This window comes from Protopterus annectens, chromosome 11.part0 (genome assembly GCF_019279795.1).
Source record: "Protopterus annectens isolate FY-2018-M chromosome 11.part0, PAN1.0, whole genome shotgun sequence".
In the NCBI taxonomy this organism is placed as follows: Eukaryota; Metazoa; Chordata; order Ceratodontiformes; family Protopteridae; genus Protopterus; species Protopterus annectens.
In genome coordinates this window covers 441,978,851-441,998,688 of record NC_056745.1, presented here as the reverse complement: position 1 = coordinate 441,998,688, position 19,838 = coordinate 441,978,851, and the positions used below count along the sequence as shown (strand labels likewise).

Sequence of the window (19,838 nt, the reverse complement as noted above, 5' to 3'; positions counted from 1 at the left end):
GCTAGCATCTATTTTTGGTTGATGTGCAGATGAATTCGACTTGGGCTCCAGTAGCCCTGAATGCACCTGCCGTCCAGATGTGCACCGCAGGCATAGTCTGATGAATCTGTGGTTAGGGTCTGGTTGGCATGGGGTTGTATACAGGGAAGCCCCTTGTTGTGGTTGCATGCTGCTGCCACCAAAGGAACTCTTTCCTTAGACAAGGTATCACAGGTATGATAGTTGGGTCCTGAGAATGTTGGCACCAAAGACTTTTTAAGTACCTGCAGGAGTCCCTGATGGGGATGTGCAGATAGGCGGTGGGCATTTTGAATTTTGGTACCACCAGGAAGGTGTTTAGAATGGAAAGATCTAAGATTGGGTGCCAGGTGCCCTTTTTTCTGGGTACCAGGAAAAGTCTTGAATAAAAACCTTGGCCTATCTGTTCTGCAGGAACAGGCTGAACTGCCCTTACGGAGAGCAGGGGCTGAACTTGGTTTTGTGTCTCTACCCACTGGTTTGGAGGATGGTCTGGGAAACCTTTTCAGTGGCTCCAGACCCATCCAAGGTAGAGACATCCGCAGGTTCCATAATCAAAGAAGAGTCTCACGGCATACATGACTCCGAACTGGTCTCGGTAGCAGCCTGCAAATCCATCTAAGCAGGCATCAGGGGCTGTGAAAGCACCTCACTGAGTACCGGGGTGAATTGGCAACTAGCTTAACGGAATCATTATGGGCAGTTTTGGACCTGTGCAGTCTGTCTCTGTCTTTATCCTTACGTTTTTTTCAGACGATCAGTAGTTGGATGGCTTACCAAAGCAATTTCGGAATAAGTAGATTGAGAAAGAAAGTATTTAGCTACAATAAGGGCCCGACAACAAATAGTTAAAGCATTGAACAAAGCACAAAACTGGCAGCGAGGTACGTCGTGGTCTGGGCCTAAACAGGTGATGCAGTAAGAATGGAAATCTAGCTGTGGTATTTGCTTTCCACAGGCGAGACAATTGTTAACTTTTTCTGACATCGGTTAGAGCAAGAAAAAAGGATCCTCAATGGGGTACTTAGCTTTAGAAGACTTCAACTTCAATTTCGGAAATGAAAACTTAGGTAGCGGCCGACCGGCACTCATGCGAACTGCTTCTGCTTCAGGCTCTTCAGCAAGAAAGACTGATGTAATGGTGTCGGCTGCCTGTTTTTATACCACTGACGACTTGACGTCAGTCCTGAAGTGACAGCAACTGACGCAGAAAAATTAAGCCTCTGGTATTCGGGCCGACTGAGGGCTACCCCTGGCAGGATAACCCAAGTGTGATGACTGCAACAGTGAAACATGAAGAAAATCTACACTGTACTGGGATGAAACAATTCTAGTCCTGAAATACTGAATATTCTTTCTCTTCTCTCTCTCTTTTTTTTTTACACATATCACATGAAAGTTTAAACATAATAAATGTACTACCAAAAAAAGAAGTTTCAACTTACAAACTTATTCTCCTAAACATAATGCCTACATTCATGTCTAATGTGCCCAGTGGGACTAAGTCCAACATAAATCCAGGCATGGTTTATTCAAACAAACCTCAAAGACGTGTGGAAATCTTAAAAGAACACGGCTTGGGAAGTCATGACTGTCTCTTAAAATAGAAAGGCACATATTACAGAATACACATACGTATTAAAAGTAACAAGACTTCCATTCCAATTCTGTTGAGTTGAGAATAAACTGATTGCATGTTATGAGGTCAACTGCTTCAAATATCTCCTTTCTTCTTCCTTGTGATCTTCCTGTACAAACATTCTACAAAGTGCAAAGTCCTTGCTGTCCAAATCCTCTTGGGAGCACAGTTAAAAAAAAATCTGAAATATTTACACTGCATCTCTGACTCAGTTTCACAATGCATTGTATTCAACACACTTTGAGGGGTCCGTTGGAAAATGCTTTTGGCAAATGGTCATCAGTCTTTTCAATCCCTGAAAAAAAGATAAAAATACACAGGTCAAGTGAACAAGTAAAACCAAGAATAAGAACTGAGCACAAAGCTAGGCTTCTGGATTCCAAACTAGCTTCAATTTTATTTATTTTTTAAACCCACTAAGCATAAATGATTTTCTTTTTTCAGGGATAACCCAGGGCACTGTCTTGTTAAATGGCTTTCCAGTGGTCACACAGGGAAACTGCACCCAAGACTAAAGGAAGAATCTCAAGTAAGCTCACAGCTTTAATCGTCTGTACTAAACAGCTAGGAAGTGCCCTGCCATTTCTTGTACACTGAATGGTACTGTCATGTACCATGTTGTTAGGCTGTATTGACGTATAGCATCAGAACACAGGAACAATACTTGGCAAGGGATCATGAGAAGCATAAGATGTTTAGCTATATAAACCTTGTAAGACGACACACTTAAAAGTATGCACTGCCAGGAAAAGCACCGAGTGCTGCAGTGCTCCATATAGTATATTCCTACATTAAACTTTCCACCTCACACAGAGATCTTTACAGCTGTACTGCACATACTGCTGTTATTTTGTGCACACTCTGTCACTGACATCAGCTATCCCTAAGAAATCCTTGTGCTGTTGTGCTCTGAACCCTGTACAGAGTAATATCCCCCATGAATAGGAGGTGTGTGATTAAGAAGTAGGATGCATAGCACTGCTGGGTATCTTAATAACAATGTCTCCTCACCCCTAAGAACTTAATGTGTATATGGGGCACAGTGCTACATTACTGTGTGCTCTACCCACCTTGCTGCATATGTACGTGTATAAATACATGCACACACCCACATAGGCACAAAACCACAAATCTCTGTTTTTATATACAGTACTCACCTGAAATGAACAACACACAGTACTGCTGCCTCCTATTCACCATTCATTCCAATGTGTGACAGATGCATGATGAGAAGCAGCTGACAAAAGTACAGCTGTGCGAGGACATTCATCATAACCACAGATGTTTGAGGAAGATCTCTGCTGCAGTATCAATCCGTACACATTTATTTATTTATTTATTTTATTTTGCATTTGTTGACTGGTCTAGTCTAACTGGATATATGTCCATTTTCAGTAGAGGCCCGAGGAGAAAAGCTCCAAGAAAAAAAATATATACAAAGAGTCCACAAAAACAGTGGAAAAAAACAAAAAAAACAATTTACATAAGTATTGCAACTGCTTAGCAGAAAGTTTTACAAATCAGTAATAAGGTTACACATAGAAGATAGTTATTTTACAGTTGTATTTAACAGAAAATAAAAACATTTAATGTACATGACTTTCCTCAGGACAATAGGGCAGTCAAACAAACAGCCAGACAAAATTTTTTTGACAGTGTAGAGCATAATGAAATATCAGAAACAAGTTTTTAGTTGAGAAGCATTTAGACAAATTGGAGAATTAGTATGTCAGGATTAGAGCAGGGGCAGAGCCATTGATTTTTAATGAAGAATTTCAATTATTTTTTCTTGAAAATGTTGGTGGAAGTCAGGGATGTTATTTCTCTTGGAAGTTCATTCCAAGTATTGTCAACAGCATTTGAGAACAGGCAGTCCCCGGATTTGTTGTTGGATTTTATGGTGGCTACATGTAGCTTTTTTATGGATCTTAGGGTTGGTAATTTTTTATAGGAGTTAAAGAGGTTACAGAGTACGGGAGTATTTATAGGATGATGTACGATCCTGTGGGTAAAAATGAGTTGCTGGGAAAGTATTTGGTTGTGAACTTCCAGACATCCTAGAAGTTTAAGATTATGGCAATGGTTGGTATGAAAGGGGGCACCAGTGGCAAATTTGGCTATGTTGTTGTAGGATGTTGCTAGTTTATTTAGGCTGCTTTTGGATAAGTTAGTATAGATAGGGGAGGTGTAGAGAAGGGTTGAAATGAGGTGGGTGTGAGCAATGGAAATCTTAGCTGAGGCTGAGAAGAAGGGCTTGATCCTATAAAGGAATCCAAGTTTTATATTAACTGATTTAATAGTTGCATTAATGTGTGTATTAAAGTTGAGATTGTTGTCAATTGTTACGCCCAGGAGTTTGGTGGTGTCGGGAGAAATTTCTGTGCCATTATTTGATGAAACTATGAAATTTATAGGGGGGATTTCTGTGTGGGAGTAAAAAGTAATAATTTAGTTTGTTTTGGGTTAAGGAGGAGACATCTTTGATGGAACCAGTTTTCTACTAGGGTAAAGACTGTATGTGTATTGGATTGAAGTTCTGCGGGAGAAGATGCGGCACATATCAGAGTTGAATCATCGGCATACTGTATGCATGTAGCTTGGGGAAGGGAAGTTTTCAGATCAATAATGAAAATAGTAAAAAGGAGTGGTTCAAGAATTGATCCTTGTCGAACTCCAAGGGTGACTGGAAGCTGAGGGGGTAGTTTATTGTCCCACAGGACTGCTTGTTTTCTGTTTTCCAGGTAGGATTGGAACCACTGTACTAATTTAGAATAAACAGAAAGTGATTTAAGTATCCCTGTCAATAGCTGGTGGTTAACCATACCAAAGGCCTTGGAGAGGTCTATGATAAGAGCAGAAGATAGCAGGTTAGTATTCCTATTTTTGGTTAGTATTCCTATTTTTATTAGTGCAGTCTATAAAGGCTAGAAGTGCAGTTGTAGTACTATGGTAAGGTCTGAAGCCAAGACCATATCGTCAGTCCACTAGTAGGTAATTTTGGAAGAGATGATGCAGTAATCGACGGTGGATACATCTCTCCATAATTTTTGCTAAAGGAGAGAGAAGGGCTATGAGGCAGAAGCTTGATAAGTCATTAGAGGTACCTCCCTTATGCAAAGGGATAATATGTGAGACTTTCCAGATGGATGGGGCATAGGATTCCGAAATGGTTCTGTTTATTAAGATAGAAATAGGGTAGGCAAGTACACCAGCTGCAATTTACAGGTATTCGGCTGGGAGGAGGTCAGCTGATGGTGTACATGGTTTAATTTTGAGAAGTAGGGAGTGTATGAAAGATGTTGGAACAGGCTGGAGGTTAAATGTCTGGGGCAAGTTGGTTAGTGAGGATAGTTTGGTGGTGGTGACAGGTGATAAGGTATTTGCTAGTGATTGTACTGTTTCAGAGAAAAAATTATTAAAGGCGTCAGCAATTTGGTTGGGAGAAGTTTGAGTTAAGTTTGAGGGGGTGGGTGTTTTGGACTGTCCTGGATGGAGTAGTTTATTGATTCCTGACCAGAACTTTTGTGGGTTTTGGTGTTGGGTCTGTTGGAATTTGAGGTAGTAATTATTTTTGTCAAGGAATATAGATTTTTTTGTGGTATTACGAAGTTTTCTAAAGTTAAGGTGATCAATAGAGTTTTTACTTTTTCTCCATTTGGACCAGAGTTTATTTCTTAGTCAAATGTTAAGTCTTGTGTCCTTAGACAGTCAGGGAGCTGGTTTGTTTTTAATTCTAACAGTGGAGGTGGGAGCATGGAGGTCTAGGATTTGCAAATTTATTTTGTTAAAGAAAGAAACTGCATCGTCAAGAGGTAGGTATTTTAGGAGTGACCAATTGCAGACTTTGAGCTCAGCTTGGAAGTTATCTGGGTTGAAGTCTATCTTGTTTCTGGTAGTTCTAAATGTTATTTGATTGTGAAAGTGGGTCTTTTGCCTAGTAATGAAAGTAGGAGAGTGGTCACTTACATCATCGGGGAGTATACCTGTTTTATAGGCATGGGGGTTACTATTAACTAGTATCCAATCTAATATGGTTGGTTTCTTGCTAGGTTTGTGGGTTCTGGTAGGGAAGGTAATGGTTTGCTGGAGGCCAAAGAGGTTTATATGAGTAGTTGGGTTGGCAATGGTACATCCATTCCAATCAATATTGAAATCACCAAGGAGTACGGTTTCTTGTGGTAGGGACATGAAAAGCCAGCTAAGGGTATTTTCAAGAGTACTGATGTTATTACCTGGGGGATATATGAGCAAGTAATGGATATAGCTTTTTTGTATTCATTTGGAGCTTAGAGGTTAGAATTTCAGCATTATTAGGTGGTGGTGGATGGGAATCTAGTGCTGTGAACTTCAATTCAGATTTGAACAGTATTGCTACCTCACCACCCTTTTTATTTAGATGGTCATGTCTTATAGCCTGGTGGGATAATGTCATTGTCTTTAGTTGTGGGTTTAAGCCAAGTTTCAGTAAGGCATAAGATGTCAAAGGATTAGGTGTCTAATAGGGCATGTAGCCGAGTTATTTTATTAACACTACGTATATTGAGGTGACATATAAGTAGAGTGTGTGGGCTTTTTGGGAGGGAGAGAGGAGTAGAAATATTTGCTGGAGAAATATTAAGGGTGGTATAGTTAGGACCAGGGTTTGGGTGGATGTCACTATGTAGCAGTAAACAATTTTGAGGGTTAAATGATAGTTTGATAAGTTTACAGAGAGAAAGGTCTGTTTTTCTCAAGTGGTGATATTTAATATGGGTTAGTCTATGAAACTGTGGTAGAAGGCAGGATGAAAAAGATGTTATGTTACTGTGTGTTAGAGAGGTTATAAGAGTGAGTGGGCTTGTTTGTCTTAGGGGGTGTTGAAATTTAGCAAAAGTTAGGAATTCATAACAAGTTAGGTCATGAGATATCAATAGAAAGGTTACCCCAATGGATAGGAGAAGAATGTTAAGGTGTGTTGACTAGCAGTGGCTATGCATAGTTAGGGGTATAGGGAAGAGGAGAATAAGACAATTGGCAGAATTGAAGACCAGTTGAATGGTGGGGCTGAGAGAGGGACAGTTAGCTGTTGAACTGATTGGGTTAACAAAAGGAGCCAGAACTTGTTAACTGATAAGAGCAATGGAGGTGGTTGATTGGCTGATGAGGGTTGGGGATGTGGCTAGAGAAGTATAAGGTCAAGTGCACTGGGGTGGGTGGGGCAGGGGAGCAGAGTGAGCCCGCAGGGCGAACAGAGCGGGCAGACCCATGGAAAGAAAGTCAGCAGGACAGACCGTGTCAAAAACTATCTGTAAGGTGAAGGTAAGTACAGAGGGTGGTAATCAGTTTGGTTAGAGGTGTGCTTAGGGGACTGTGTTGGGGGTAATAGGAGCTACTTCACAGGTGGACATCCAACCATATAGCTTGACTTTTCAAAGTCTTGAAGAAGAATCATCCAAAGGTCACCTTTTCCCATGCCATGCATGTCAGAAGGACATATAATGCCAGAAAAAGGGAGAGGCACCCCATGCAATCTTAATTTGAGGGTAACTTATGTGGTCGTTGTGGTCTAGCATGGTCTGCAAAATTAGCTCTACACTCAATTGCTAGCCTGTAATGTATGGACAAAGTGTGAACTAAAGTCCAACTAACAGCTTCCAGAATCAAACCAGTGTTCAACTAATTTTAAGGATGCAACTATAACTGCAGTGCACCTTGGTGCTATGACCCTTGACCAAGTCTCTCAGGTATTCCTCTGAGATGAGTAGCAGAAGTGTATGAATTGTGAGAGACATTTGTTAGTTTGCTTGGTTGCTAGTTCAGCCATTTTCTTTCCAGATGAACAACTGATTTGTTTTTCTAAACTTACCGCTATATGTAGATACTATGTGAACTGTATGTAGAATTCTCTCACTAAATTTTGAGGATTTGAGAAGAAGACTGCCAGCAGAATATTCTGGTTGTGGATGGATTCCATCACTACTCTGAGCATGAAAGGACTGGACTTGATCTTAGGATCCTCACAATCCTTACAAAAGGCTAGGAAAGTGTTTTAGGCATATCAAGGTGTGCAATTCAGCTGCCCTATTACCTGAAGTGATAGCCACCAGCACAGCAGTTTTCCATGTTAAAACTGATAGATCTAAATGCAATCAATTCAGAAAGGGCCTTAGTAAGCCAAAGACAATTTAAATTCTGGGGTAGGGGCTGTCCTTTTCACAGGAGATCTAAAGTGCAGAACTCCCTTTAAGAACTTGTTTTACAAGTCTCTGGCTAGTCAAAGGTAAATCCAGTGGAGGAAAGGCTGAAGTAGCAAAGAGATGAACATTAACTGATGTGCAAGTCAAGCCTCAGGCAAATCATCTCAATCACTTCTAGTTTCCTCAACTGCTCTGCCTTCACTGCCAGGTTTCTGAATCTTACAGTAGTTCTGGCCACATCACTGTTTTGTCCATCTTACTCCAACTTCTTTGGCATTCTTCTGTCAAGTACTACCTTGGACACACTGTGTCAGCTGGCTGCAGCCCCTCTGATCATAGCAGTGACCACCTCAGACTTCCCTTCTACTCAACTACCCCTTCCAGATGCTTGAAGCTGTTAAATTAGATAGAAGGGAAATTAATGGAACATGTTATCAGCTTCTTCTGATTTGTCCTATTTGCTTACACAGTACTCTGTTTCATCCTATAAGCCTTTAGTTTTGCAATCCACCCCCTTATAATTTGCTGAAGTTCTTGTTCAGAGTCTGCCTGCAATGCCACATCATCTGCATACATCAGCTTGCTTGATCTGTCCACTCTGACCTGTATGTTAATGTATTTCATCACCAGTATGAACTGCAGTTGACTTATAGCTGAGCCCTGATGCACATCCATTCCCACAGGAACCCCTCTATGAGTCTGAACACTGTTTGTACTTGTAGCAAAAGGCAGGCAACTCTCAGAATATTCAAAAACTCCAAAAATAGATACATTCTGTGTAGTGAAGCCAATAGGACAATGGAAAACAACAAAGAGAATCCAGTTGTGTTCAACCAAATTTTTAATTCAAATGTAGATAATATAAAATTAGCTGAGCACTTTCGTTCTTGACGTTAGAAATTTCATTAAAACAAATTATCTAAAATAGAGACATCATACTAGATATTTATAGGAAAAAACACACCTCCAAGACGTTAAAACGAATAAGATCATATTAGTAATTCTAATAATTTTATATGTATACATTTTACATACATAAACAAAATTTTCTAGGTCTATCACTTTCTTCCCTGCTAACTTTCAAACTTCCACAGGAATAGCATCTGTTATGGAGACTTTCCTGCAAATTGATTATACATTCCAGTTTTTCTCTCATCTCCTCCTATCTTAGCTGTTAATATTTCAGCCTCGTCTGCTTCAAACCATGTCACAATTAAGTCTTCCATAAATATGTCCATGTGCGTTCCTTGATTTCCACATCTCACTTCTTTATACACACATATATATATTCATGAAATATCTCTAATACTTCTACAGGATTGCCAGTTATTTCTCTTGTTACAGGCTCCCTAAGTTTGGCAACAACACTTTCTATTTTCTGTTGCCTAAGTCATTGTGCTAAAAGTTTTTGTACTCTGGAGTTATCAAATAAATAGTTGCTTAACAGCAATCTTTCTAAACTCATGCTTATTATCCAAATATTCCTTTATTTTCTTTTACACATTCTGCACTTGTTTCACTTCTTTTGTAAGATTCTCCTTATTCTTCAATATCGGTCAGTCTCTCAATTCCCATTACTTCGAAATTACATTTCTTTATTTCTACCCTATTTTTAAACTCCATTTTTGTTTTATCCCACTCACTAGCTATCACTTCTGAAGAAATTTCTATCTTCTCTAAAAATGCTCAAATGATTTCCACTACCCATTTCATAAATATCTCTCTTTTTAACAGGTAGGTGAGAAATCACTATTGCCTCATTATTACTTCATTGCCTTGCATTTTTATCTTAGTTTTGAACAGTGCAAGATCTGGAAATTACTGGATGTGTGTGTCAAAGATTTCAATTAAATTCTCATTTATCTGTGAAATAGTCTAGCCCAGTTATTGTACCTTGGGGAATAACGAGTTCCTACTACTAAATGAATATCTTCCATACCAAATATTTTCAGAAATTTCTTCACAAATCTACCCTCTTTTGTTGTTTGCCTTCTAGGTTCCCCCAATACATTCTCACTACTGTAAATCAAGTTCCAGTCACCATCTAGAAGTAATATTCTCCACTGAAATTGATTTCTCCCAAAATGTTCTTAAGCTCCATAACAGCAGTCTTTGGTGGAATATAAATACATCCCACTTGTCTATAGTCCCTTACTACCAAATATCTACCATTATCATCTCTTTCCTCTTCTGTCACTACTGAATCCCCATCTTGTTATCGGTATTGCTACTACTCATTTTCTTTGTCCTGGATATTTCTGCTAAATATCCATCTTGAAATCTTTTCATTGTCAAATTCACATGCTCATTTCCTTCCAAATGCATCTCCTGTATTTGTACTCAACTTCTTAATCTAATTCAATACTCTCTCTTTCTTGTCCAAACTAGCAAGGCCAATTATGTTCCAAGACAATATGGATAGAGTAGCCATTATGATAAAAAAATATTGTTACCACCTAACAAACATAACAGTTTTTATGTGTATTTCCAACTTTTATCTTGCATGCAAACATATGCTTGTAAGGCTGATCCTTTATACAGTAATTTCTCCTCATTCCCATTATGTCAAGTTTAAGAGCTTTTCTTTAAATGAAAATCCTCAAGCAAAAAACTAGATACATTTTCAGAACACCCCCATAACCCTATTAACTTAGAACAAGCACACAGAACTATGTACACCTTCAAAAAATGAAGTTTCTAGCTCTCCAGAGAGGAACAACTGCTCTTAACTTGTCCAAAAGCTTTGATCATGTCTGCTGTGATCTCATCTGAGCCTGCCACTTTTACTGAATTAATTTTCCTTGGTGTTCTTCTTACTTCCTCTAGGGTTGGCTCCCCCTATTTCATCATTGGTGGAGTCTGGGCTGTACAGCTTCTGACGGTTTTCTTCATTTAGAAACTGCATTATGGGAGTGCTCTTTACATCTGCCTTTGACATTATTTGGGCTGGTGAACAAGTTGTTATTGGGGTCCCTTCTGAACAGTATCTGATGATTATCTTCTTTACTTTTCTGCTTTGCCTTGCAACTAAAGGTTTCTTTGTGACATCTGCCGAGTCACTTTCCAGAAGCTGGTAGAGTGCCTCTGATGCCTTGCTTTTTGCTACTGCAACTGGAGTCATGACTGCCATAAGTCTGTCATTAATTCTGATGGTCATTCACTGTCTTCTGAAGCCTCTCCCTCGTCACAATTCCCACATCATTTCTAGTCTGTGCTTTCCCTGAGTAGTAGTTGCTGGTTCACAATACATGTGACATTGCTGCACTGACCTTCCACTCCATGTCCTGGAATAAGATGAAGCTCAGTCTCTTCCTTATCATCATGTCATCTACTTCCAGACTTCTTCCTGTTGGTGAAACTATGCTGAGTGCAGTGATCCTTAGTTTATGTTTGGCAGGATGAATGGTTTTACATCCAGCTTTTGCTCAACAGAGCTATCCGAGGTATCTCAAGCTGTGCAAACTGGACAGTAATCAGGCAGTAGCTTATGGACCAAGGGCTTCTGAGCTTTATAGCAGGCGCCAACTGGCCAATAGGGGCACATAGACCACTGGTTCTCAGTGCAGACTGGCTCCTTAACTCATTTATCACCAGCAAATACCCATGCCCATTTTTTGGTAACACAAATCAAAATGAACCAATCAACCAGAACCAATTTTAAACCACTGAGTGGCTAGCCCTAACATGGTGTGCAGTCTGTGAGCCATTTTCTTCTACCTAGGATACCAAAGGTTCAATCGTTGAAGGTAGCTTGTGATATCCTACTTATAATCCAGGGACCTTGATTTCTCAACAAACAAAACAAGTCTTTGATTGGGATACAAGCGAATCTGACCCACAGCTGACCATAGATGGCTTATCTACCCTCTTCTCCAAGGAAAAAAGCAACTGGTGCAGTTTTCAGAAAAGGAGTTTTAGTCAGTCTTCACAGACTGATGAGCATTCATGCAGTCAAACTTTAATGGTTTTACAGAGATTTCTGCCCTGGTTATAAGGGCTTTAGGGCTTTATGGAGGAAATGCACCTAATTTGAATATGTCAAAAGGAAGGTGTGTTTTAATTGGTGGAAGTAAAACACACCTCATTTGAATATGACTATATGTCCACCAATAGGGTGGGATATCCACACTGGCCAATCTTCCAGTCTCCTCTTTTAGTACTTGTGTTGCATAACAATACCAGTTAACTATATTCCAGATAGGTCCAACAGTAACTCAGCCAGTTCAAGCAAGATAAATCCTTTTTCATTCCTTTTTCTTACTTTAAACATTGAACAAATGTCATGCTTGAGATGAATTCCTTAACATTTTAACATTTTAAAAATGGTTTTGCCATATGGCTTCTTCAGATCCATCTGGGAAATCAATACAGCTGTGTAAGTGCTTAGGTGTCCACCTTTTTTATAAGACCTTGTTTTAGATTTCTAGATCAATTCATCTTGTTTTCAATAAGACAGACTGATTTAGTTTTCTTAGTATTAAAACACTTTTGAAAGAAATACAAGTATTGGGTCCAAGTAGTTTGCAAGCATTTAGTTTGATGATCCAGTGGAGCTCCATCTTCTCTAAGATGGCGTTCCCACTACCTTCAAGAGGCCCCATCTCTAGTTTATCCAGTACACAGGAACACTAGTTTAGAGAAGATGGAGCTCCACTGGATACTCAATACTTGCATTTCTATCAAAAGTACTTTAATAGTAAGAAAGCTAAATCACAGTCTTGCATTGGACATAACACCCAGACAGCTTATAAAACTTCGGGGCACCTTCTACATGCCCAATCAGAACTAACTGAAAAGAAATCAAAGCCTTCAGAGCTTTCATGCCCACAGAGACAGTGAGGCTGAGCCCTGAAAGGACAATGTTAGGAACAAAAAATGACCATACCCTGGCAAAAACAACACACCAGAAATCAATGGAGGGAGGGAGTGGCCACTGCAGCATTGATCATTCAAACATTTACTGTTAAGGTAAGTTTACTTACACAATTGTACTATGTTCATCATACTGACCACTACTGCAGCAGTTTTAGCTATATGGGCAGATTACCATAGCTTAGTACATTTGGAAATGTGGAAGAAGAAGGGACCAGGAGCACCTGAAGAATAGTCTAAGCAAAGCCTGATCTAGACCTACAAAAGGAATCAAGCTTGCAATACCTTGTAAAAGTATGTACACAGGACCAAATTGCTGCTTATAAAATACTTTTACAATCCAACCCTTTCCAAACGATCATAGACGGAGCCAAGGACCTGGTAAAATGTGCTGTTACAAGTTTGTCAGGAGTATAAGAAAAGGTAATAGACTGAGATAATCATTTGGAAAGTCTGCTTTGACACAAATTGTCCTTTCATATTACCTTCAAAGGAAATGAATGACTGAAACAAAGATTTGAAAGATTTAGTTCTGTCAAGACAGTATGTGAGTTGTCAGTGGGCATCCCAGGCATGGAGTATTCTCCTTCAATTTTTGGTTCAGGAAAGAAAATGGGGAGATAGTTTGTCTTAATGTAAACTCAGATACCACTTTAGGCATAAAAGAAGGATTAGTTTCCAAAGAAACCCTCTCTCTATGGAAAAAGAAATAGGTTGACTCTCCGTAAGAGCTTGCAACTCAATGCACCATACTTGCAGAGGTCAGAGGAATCAGTAAAACTGTTTTCTAGGTTACAAACGTAAGTCAGTCAGGTTAGCTGGTTCAAATGGAGCAAGTGCAGCCTTCTCTGCCACAAGATCCCAAGGAGGAGCCATCGGTTTTCTTAGAACCCTCTTATGCAAAACCCTTTTCAATGTGTTCTGATGTCAAAATATTTTTGAAAGAGTAGGCTCCATAGGCCGATATACTGAACTGGCTGAAATATGAACCTTGATGGAGGAGTAAGTAAGGCCATTGGATAACAACACACAGATAATGTAAAACCAGAGAACAACTAGACATAAACAGGTGCTGGTTATGTTGTTTGGCTCTAATTTGACAACCATTTCCATTTGCTAATATATGATCATACAGTAACAGTCTTTCTTGCCTCCATCAGTACCTACTTCACATCCTCAGTAAACAGGTGTGTAACGTTAATTAAGATCCTATCATCCAGGTAGTCAACTGAAGTTGATTGGGGTCAGAGTGTAAAAAAAACACCCCGATCTTGTGATCATGTAGAACAATTCTAAGAGGAAGCCTGTGTTAACTGCACCTGGCCATTTCCAAAAAAATGGAGAACCACTGTTGTCCTGGACAGAAGGGAATCATCACAACAATCTTGGGGGTTACTTCTGAATCTTCAGAAGAACCCCCAGTCTTTCCCCCATGCCTCATACAGACAGAAAATATTTCCAAGCTAACTTACCTTCCTCCCATTAAACTTTTAGCAACCTCCTAACATACCCCTCCACATAGACATCCATGTTACACTGGAACACAACTGGGCTGGGTTGCACAGCTAGGCTTATAAAAGCACAGCTGATCATTAGCCTAGTACATACCTATGAGCTTATGAAGGAGGGGGAACACAGATGCCCCATCATATTGCCACATACTCTTCAGTGAAATGCCTGCAATCAAATTCGGCAGAAGCCAGTAGAGAAGCTGGTTGGATGGATAACCCAAGTTGTCAGGCCTACCTGATGCACTTTAGACACTTCAGCCAATCTGGGTTTACGTTTGCTCTGCAAAAAGCAGAAATTCAGTCTTCACCAAAACTTGTAGGCTCCTAAACAAAACTCAATGGAATACCAGGCAAGTGATAGTAGCTTCTAAGAGCATATGAATCAAGATGGCCATATCCAACTTTGATGCAACAGTTAATTCTACAAATGTCTGGTACAATGGAGATGCCTGTATCCCACCACAGCCTCTGAAGAGGTAATAGTAGTTAAGAGACAATCCAAAAAGAAATGTCAAAGTTGTAGGCTAACAAACCTCTACCTCTTCAAATTCAATGTCCCTAGACCCTTGCAGGACTGATGGGATTGCAAAGATCTCACTGGTCTTTGTGTATGGAAGTCTTGGCTGCTAGATTCTTTTCCATGTTCTCTGAAATAAAACTCTTGCATCAAAACAGGGGTGAGTTCCTAGATCAAGATGCATTTTATGCTCTAGGAAAGTGGTCAAAATCTGAGTTCTTTGCAACATGGTATTTATACTGAAAAAAGCAAACAGTTTACACTCATTCAATTCATGAGAAGCACCAAGGCACTAACAAACACTGATGGTGAAAGTCCTTTGGCCTATCAGTTGGCTATAAGCATACTTATCGGAGACCATTCGTGGGGATGGTAACAGCCTCAAAAAGACTGGCAAATCACAGACAAAAAAAAATACAAAAAGCAATGCAATAAATTGTACAAAGAATAAAAAAAGAATCCTGAATTTTCTGGATATATCTACACAGTGATTTCCAATTGCTCATGTGGAGAAAAAGAGAACTGAAGATGGTGTATATATCTTTTCCCTTTATCCTGTGCATCATACATACACACACAAATATAAATTTATAAATATATATATATATATATATATATATATATACATACACACTCACACAAACACACCTATATATATATATATATATATATATATATATATATATATATTATAATATATATACATATATAAATATATATAAATAAATATACACACACACACACACACACACACACACACACACACACTACAGATCACCTGTACAGGGTCAAAGTCCACTCTTTTCAAATGAATTTTTGTTTGAATTAAAGTTATCAAACACAATGTGGTTCAAAAAGACTGCATAGAACAGCAGTACTTCTGTGAGATTTCCACAGACAGGGGAATTTCCCCTTTTCTCCAGTACTGTGGGATCTTGGAGGTGGTATATTTAAGTTAGTGGTGGTGTGGGGGCACAATCCTCCATATTCAGAGGTGAGAAGTGTTTGACTCTCCTGTAAAAGCACTTGTACTACTCACAGTACCTTACTTTGGTAAATCTTTTATATGGGTGGACACAGTTTGAAATTAAAATACCTGGATTATTTGACAAACTCATACCTATCTCTCTGTCTTTCCATCCCTCCATCCAGCCATAAGATCAAAGGGAAATACAACAATATTAATATATGGACAGCTTAGTATACCAAATCAATCAGCACATTTTTGTGAGAGTGGACGAAACTAGAACATCTGGATAAAACTCATTGTAAACATCTCTCTCATCCATACATCGACCTAATGTTATTGAGCTGCATCTGACTCTATAGCAACCATATGAATAGCCACCATCATCCACAGAGTTTGCTAAGCAAAAGGGGAATGGAAGAGCAGAGTGCGAAGTCCTACAGTTTAGTGTCACTAATCTCCATACCGCATATTTTTGGGATGTTGGAGGAAAATCAAACAGAAACAAATAAATACAGGACATGTACACGCCACAGAGAAGGTACCTCCTGTACAGAACTGAACCAGAGAACCTCTTGCTGTATGGCCAAAATTCTACTTAATGCCTAGTACTGCGCTACTTGCACACATGCAAAACACACACACACATATAGATATATATATATATATATATATATATATATATATATATATATATATATATATATATATTATGCATGTGCATAAACATCGATGCACATTACCTCGATTTGTGTATGCTGAAACAAAAACTGGGGAAAAATAGCTGAAATTGCAATGAAAGCAAAAGGAAGACATTTTCCTTTTGTGATTGGTCAATTAAAAAAAAAAAAAAACTAAAAACCTAACAGTACCTTTAGACATTTTATAATAAGATAATAAACAGCATTAGGCCTTTATTCCCACACATAGTCATACCTCTTAACAAACATGAACACTAAATGTTTCTACTTTCAAAGTCTCCTACAGCTGACAAGCAGAGATTTTGATGCAACTTCACAGCAGCAAGCTAGCTACAAAACACCCATCCAGAGTTTACTGCAACCATATATACTGCTGTGTGTGTGTGTGTGTGTGTGTGTGTGTGTGTGTGTGTGTGTGTGTGTGTGTGTGTGTGTGTGTGTGTGTGTATGTGTATGTGTGTGTATGTGTATGTGTGTGTGTGTAAATATATGTCTATATATATTTTCCAAATTGTCTGTAGGTGTAGGTTTCATATGTCATCAAACTGTGATGGGTTGTTGTCCTATACAAAAGTAGTTTCTCAGCTTTCCTTGCACCAAGTATTGTGAAAGACAGAGGTTGGTTAACTGGAGAATGAACAGATAAATCCACACAAAAAACATACATACATATTACATACACACAAAATGTAAATCTGCATAGGACTTAAATGTGCAACAGTAAGCAAAATTTCTGTTTCTGCAGACACCACAGTCTAAGACCAGAGTTGATACAGAGCAGTATCGTATAATCTTGTGTTATGAGTTCTGCTGTATAAAGTCTGGGCAAGCTCATCCACAAAACCCCCTCACATAAGGCAACTTTTACTTATGAATTTGTCAAACAGCTGTGTACTCTTTTCAAACCGCAATGCCCCCCCCCCACCACCCCTCAAAAAAACAAAAACACTGCCCTGTATCATTATGCATGCATTATTTTCACAGCTGTGCATCCTTTTAAATGATGTTGCCTTCCCTTGGTCCCATTAGTGCCCATCCTACACGGCTATATACCCTTTCAATTAACCCACCCCATAAAAGTATAGTTGTGCAAGTCAATTTACCATAACAGCAGATGTTCAAATAATCACTGCTACAGCAACCTAAGCTACATGGGTTATATCATGCAAAGGATATAGCAGATGGCCAGCTTCCAAAGCGTTCAGGCACCTTTCATACATACTGACAGTCGGCTCAAGTTGAGCTGAAAAATCAGGTTTAGGCATCAAGCCACTTTCATACCAACAGAGAGAGGGAGGCTAAAGCCCCTACAGGACAGTGATAGAAACATAACAATAAAAGTCCAAACCCTAGCATAAAAAACACACAAAAACAAGGGGGGCAGCTACTGCAGCAGTGATCATCTACTGTAATGGTAAATTTATTTACACAACTGTAATATGTCCTTCATAAGGATGCCTACTGTACTTGCCTAAGCTATGTGGGAAGATTACAGTAACTTAGGACTGGGAGGAAGAAGGATGAGGGCCCAAGAATTTCTGGAGAATGGTCCTAGTAAAGCCCGTCTTAGACCTGGAATAAGAATCTAGTTTATAGTGCTTGTGCGCATAGCCAATGCCTTTCAAAACGCCACAGACGAAGTCAAGACCCTAGCAGAGTGAGCCTTCACCCTGCCTAGAATTGTTTTGTTGTAATAGCATGAGAACAATTTTGAAATAGTTTGTTTTGTCAGAGGTTGTCCTTTTTACTTAACTTCACAAAAAATCAACAACTGATCAGAAATTGAAAGATTTTGTTCTGACAAGATAGTACCCAAGTTGTTTGTGGACATTCATGGTATGCAGTATCCTTTCACCCTCATTTTTAGGTTCTGGAAATAAGACAGAGAGCTGCATAGCTTGGACTTAAGGCAAACTCAGACATCACATTAAGTATAAATGAACTAGTACTTAAGGAAACCCTACCTCTGTGGAAAATAAGATATGGCTGACTACCATGAGAGCTTGCAACTCGGATACTCTTTCTGCAGAGATGAACACAATTAGGAAGACTGTTTTTCATGTTAAGAACCTCAAGTCAGTCTAACGACCTGGTTCAAATTCAAGGAGAGTTACTTTTTCCAGTTACTTTTTCCTAACACAAAATTAAGATCCCAAGGAGGAGCCATCTATTTCCTATGAGGCTTATTATGCAACACTCCTTTTAAAAACATTTTCAACATGAGGTTGCATTGAAAGAGGGGGAATCTATGGGCAGACATGCTGAAATAGCCAACAAGTGAATCTAGACTGCAGAGTAAAACAGGCCCATAGGATAGTAACTACTCACACAAAAACTGCTGGCTCTTTTCTTGGCATCGACTAGAAAACCTTTCAAATTACTAACACAGAATTTTCCAGTAGCAGAAAAAGTTCTAGCAGGAGGCTTTCTTGCCTCAGTACCTGATGCACAGCCTCAGAATTTAAATATCTTTTAGGCACCCTTTTTCCTATCATCCATGCAGTCAGTTTAAGTTGTTTGGGGTTGGGATGTTATCAAACACCACTGGTATCGTGTGAAAAAGTCCAGTCTATGAGGAATCTTGTGGTAAACGCCTGTTGTCTGGGTCAGAAAGGAGTCACCTCAATGATCTTCAGGAAGTCCTTCTAAACCTAAAGAATGACCCTGGATATTAGCGGAAAGGGTGGAAAAGTATGTAGAACATTCCTGTCCAATGAAATGAAAATATATCTGTCTTCCAGGCCTTCTTGCATGGCGTCCTTCAGCAGAATTTTGCCAACTGAGAGCAGTGGTAAACAAATCCCACAAATGGATCAATTCTAGGGAAGACTCCCTGATTCAGTTGCCAGTCGTGAAGGTCTGTCCTGGTCCTCTTTCAGCTTGCATGCCCCACAGTTTTGCACTGATGGTATATAAGATGCCAACTGAATGAGACTGTGCTGAAAAGCTATATCCCAGGCTAACATGCTAGTCTACACAGAGTGAGATCTGGTTCTCCTTTGCTTGTTTATGTACCACATTACTGTGGTGCTGTGTGTAAATATTTGAAGTAGTCCTGGGTACAGATGGTTAACAGAACTAAGAGCATTTGCAAGAGCAAACATTTCTTTTACATTTGTATGTTTTGGTCTTTTTTTTGTTTGTTCCACAGACATTGTCCCCAAGCAAAGTTTGAGGCATTTGTAGAGACCGACTGTGCCAGAATAGGAAGACAAAGGGGGAAGACATGGATTCTGAGAAATCTGGTGCCTCCCAACACGAAACCTCATTTTTCACAAATCCCAAAACTGGAATCTGAAATGTCAGTGGATGTTGACGCTGGGACAACAGATTTTAGGTACTACTGGATTTTTCTCATGTTGAGTCTTGCAAGAGGTATCATGAGTATCATAGATGTCATAAGACCTAGAATCCTGAGAAATTTACTTGCTGACACA

General features: G+C 39.3%; 1 protein-coding gene across 1 annotated transcript in view; it reads right to left on the bottom strand.

Annotated features, from left to right (window-relative positions):
- Positions 1-1,470: 1,470 nt before the first annotated feature.
- The window catches only part of PRPF18 (pre-mRNA processing factor 18), a gene marked incomplete in the record, with an annotated part of 376,763 nt that continues 358,395 nt past the window's right edge, over positions 1,471-19,838 (bottom strand). The window contains 1 exon segment of the mRNA XM_044087940.1: positions 1,471-1,952. Coding sequence (XP_043943875.1) covers positions 1,872-1,952 — 81 coding nt within the window.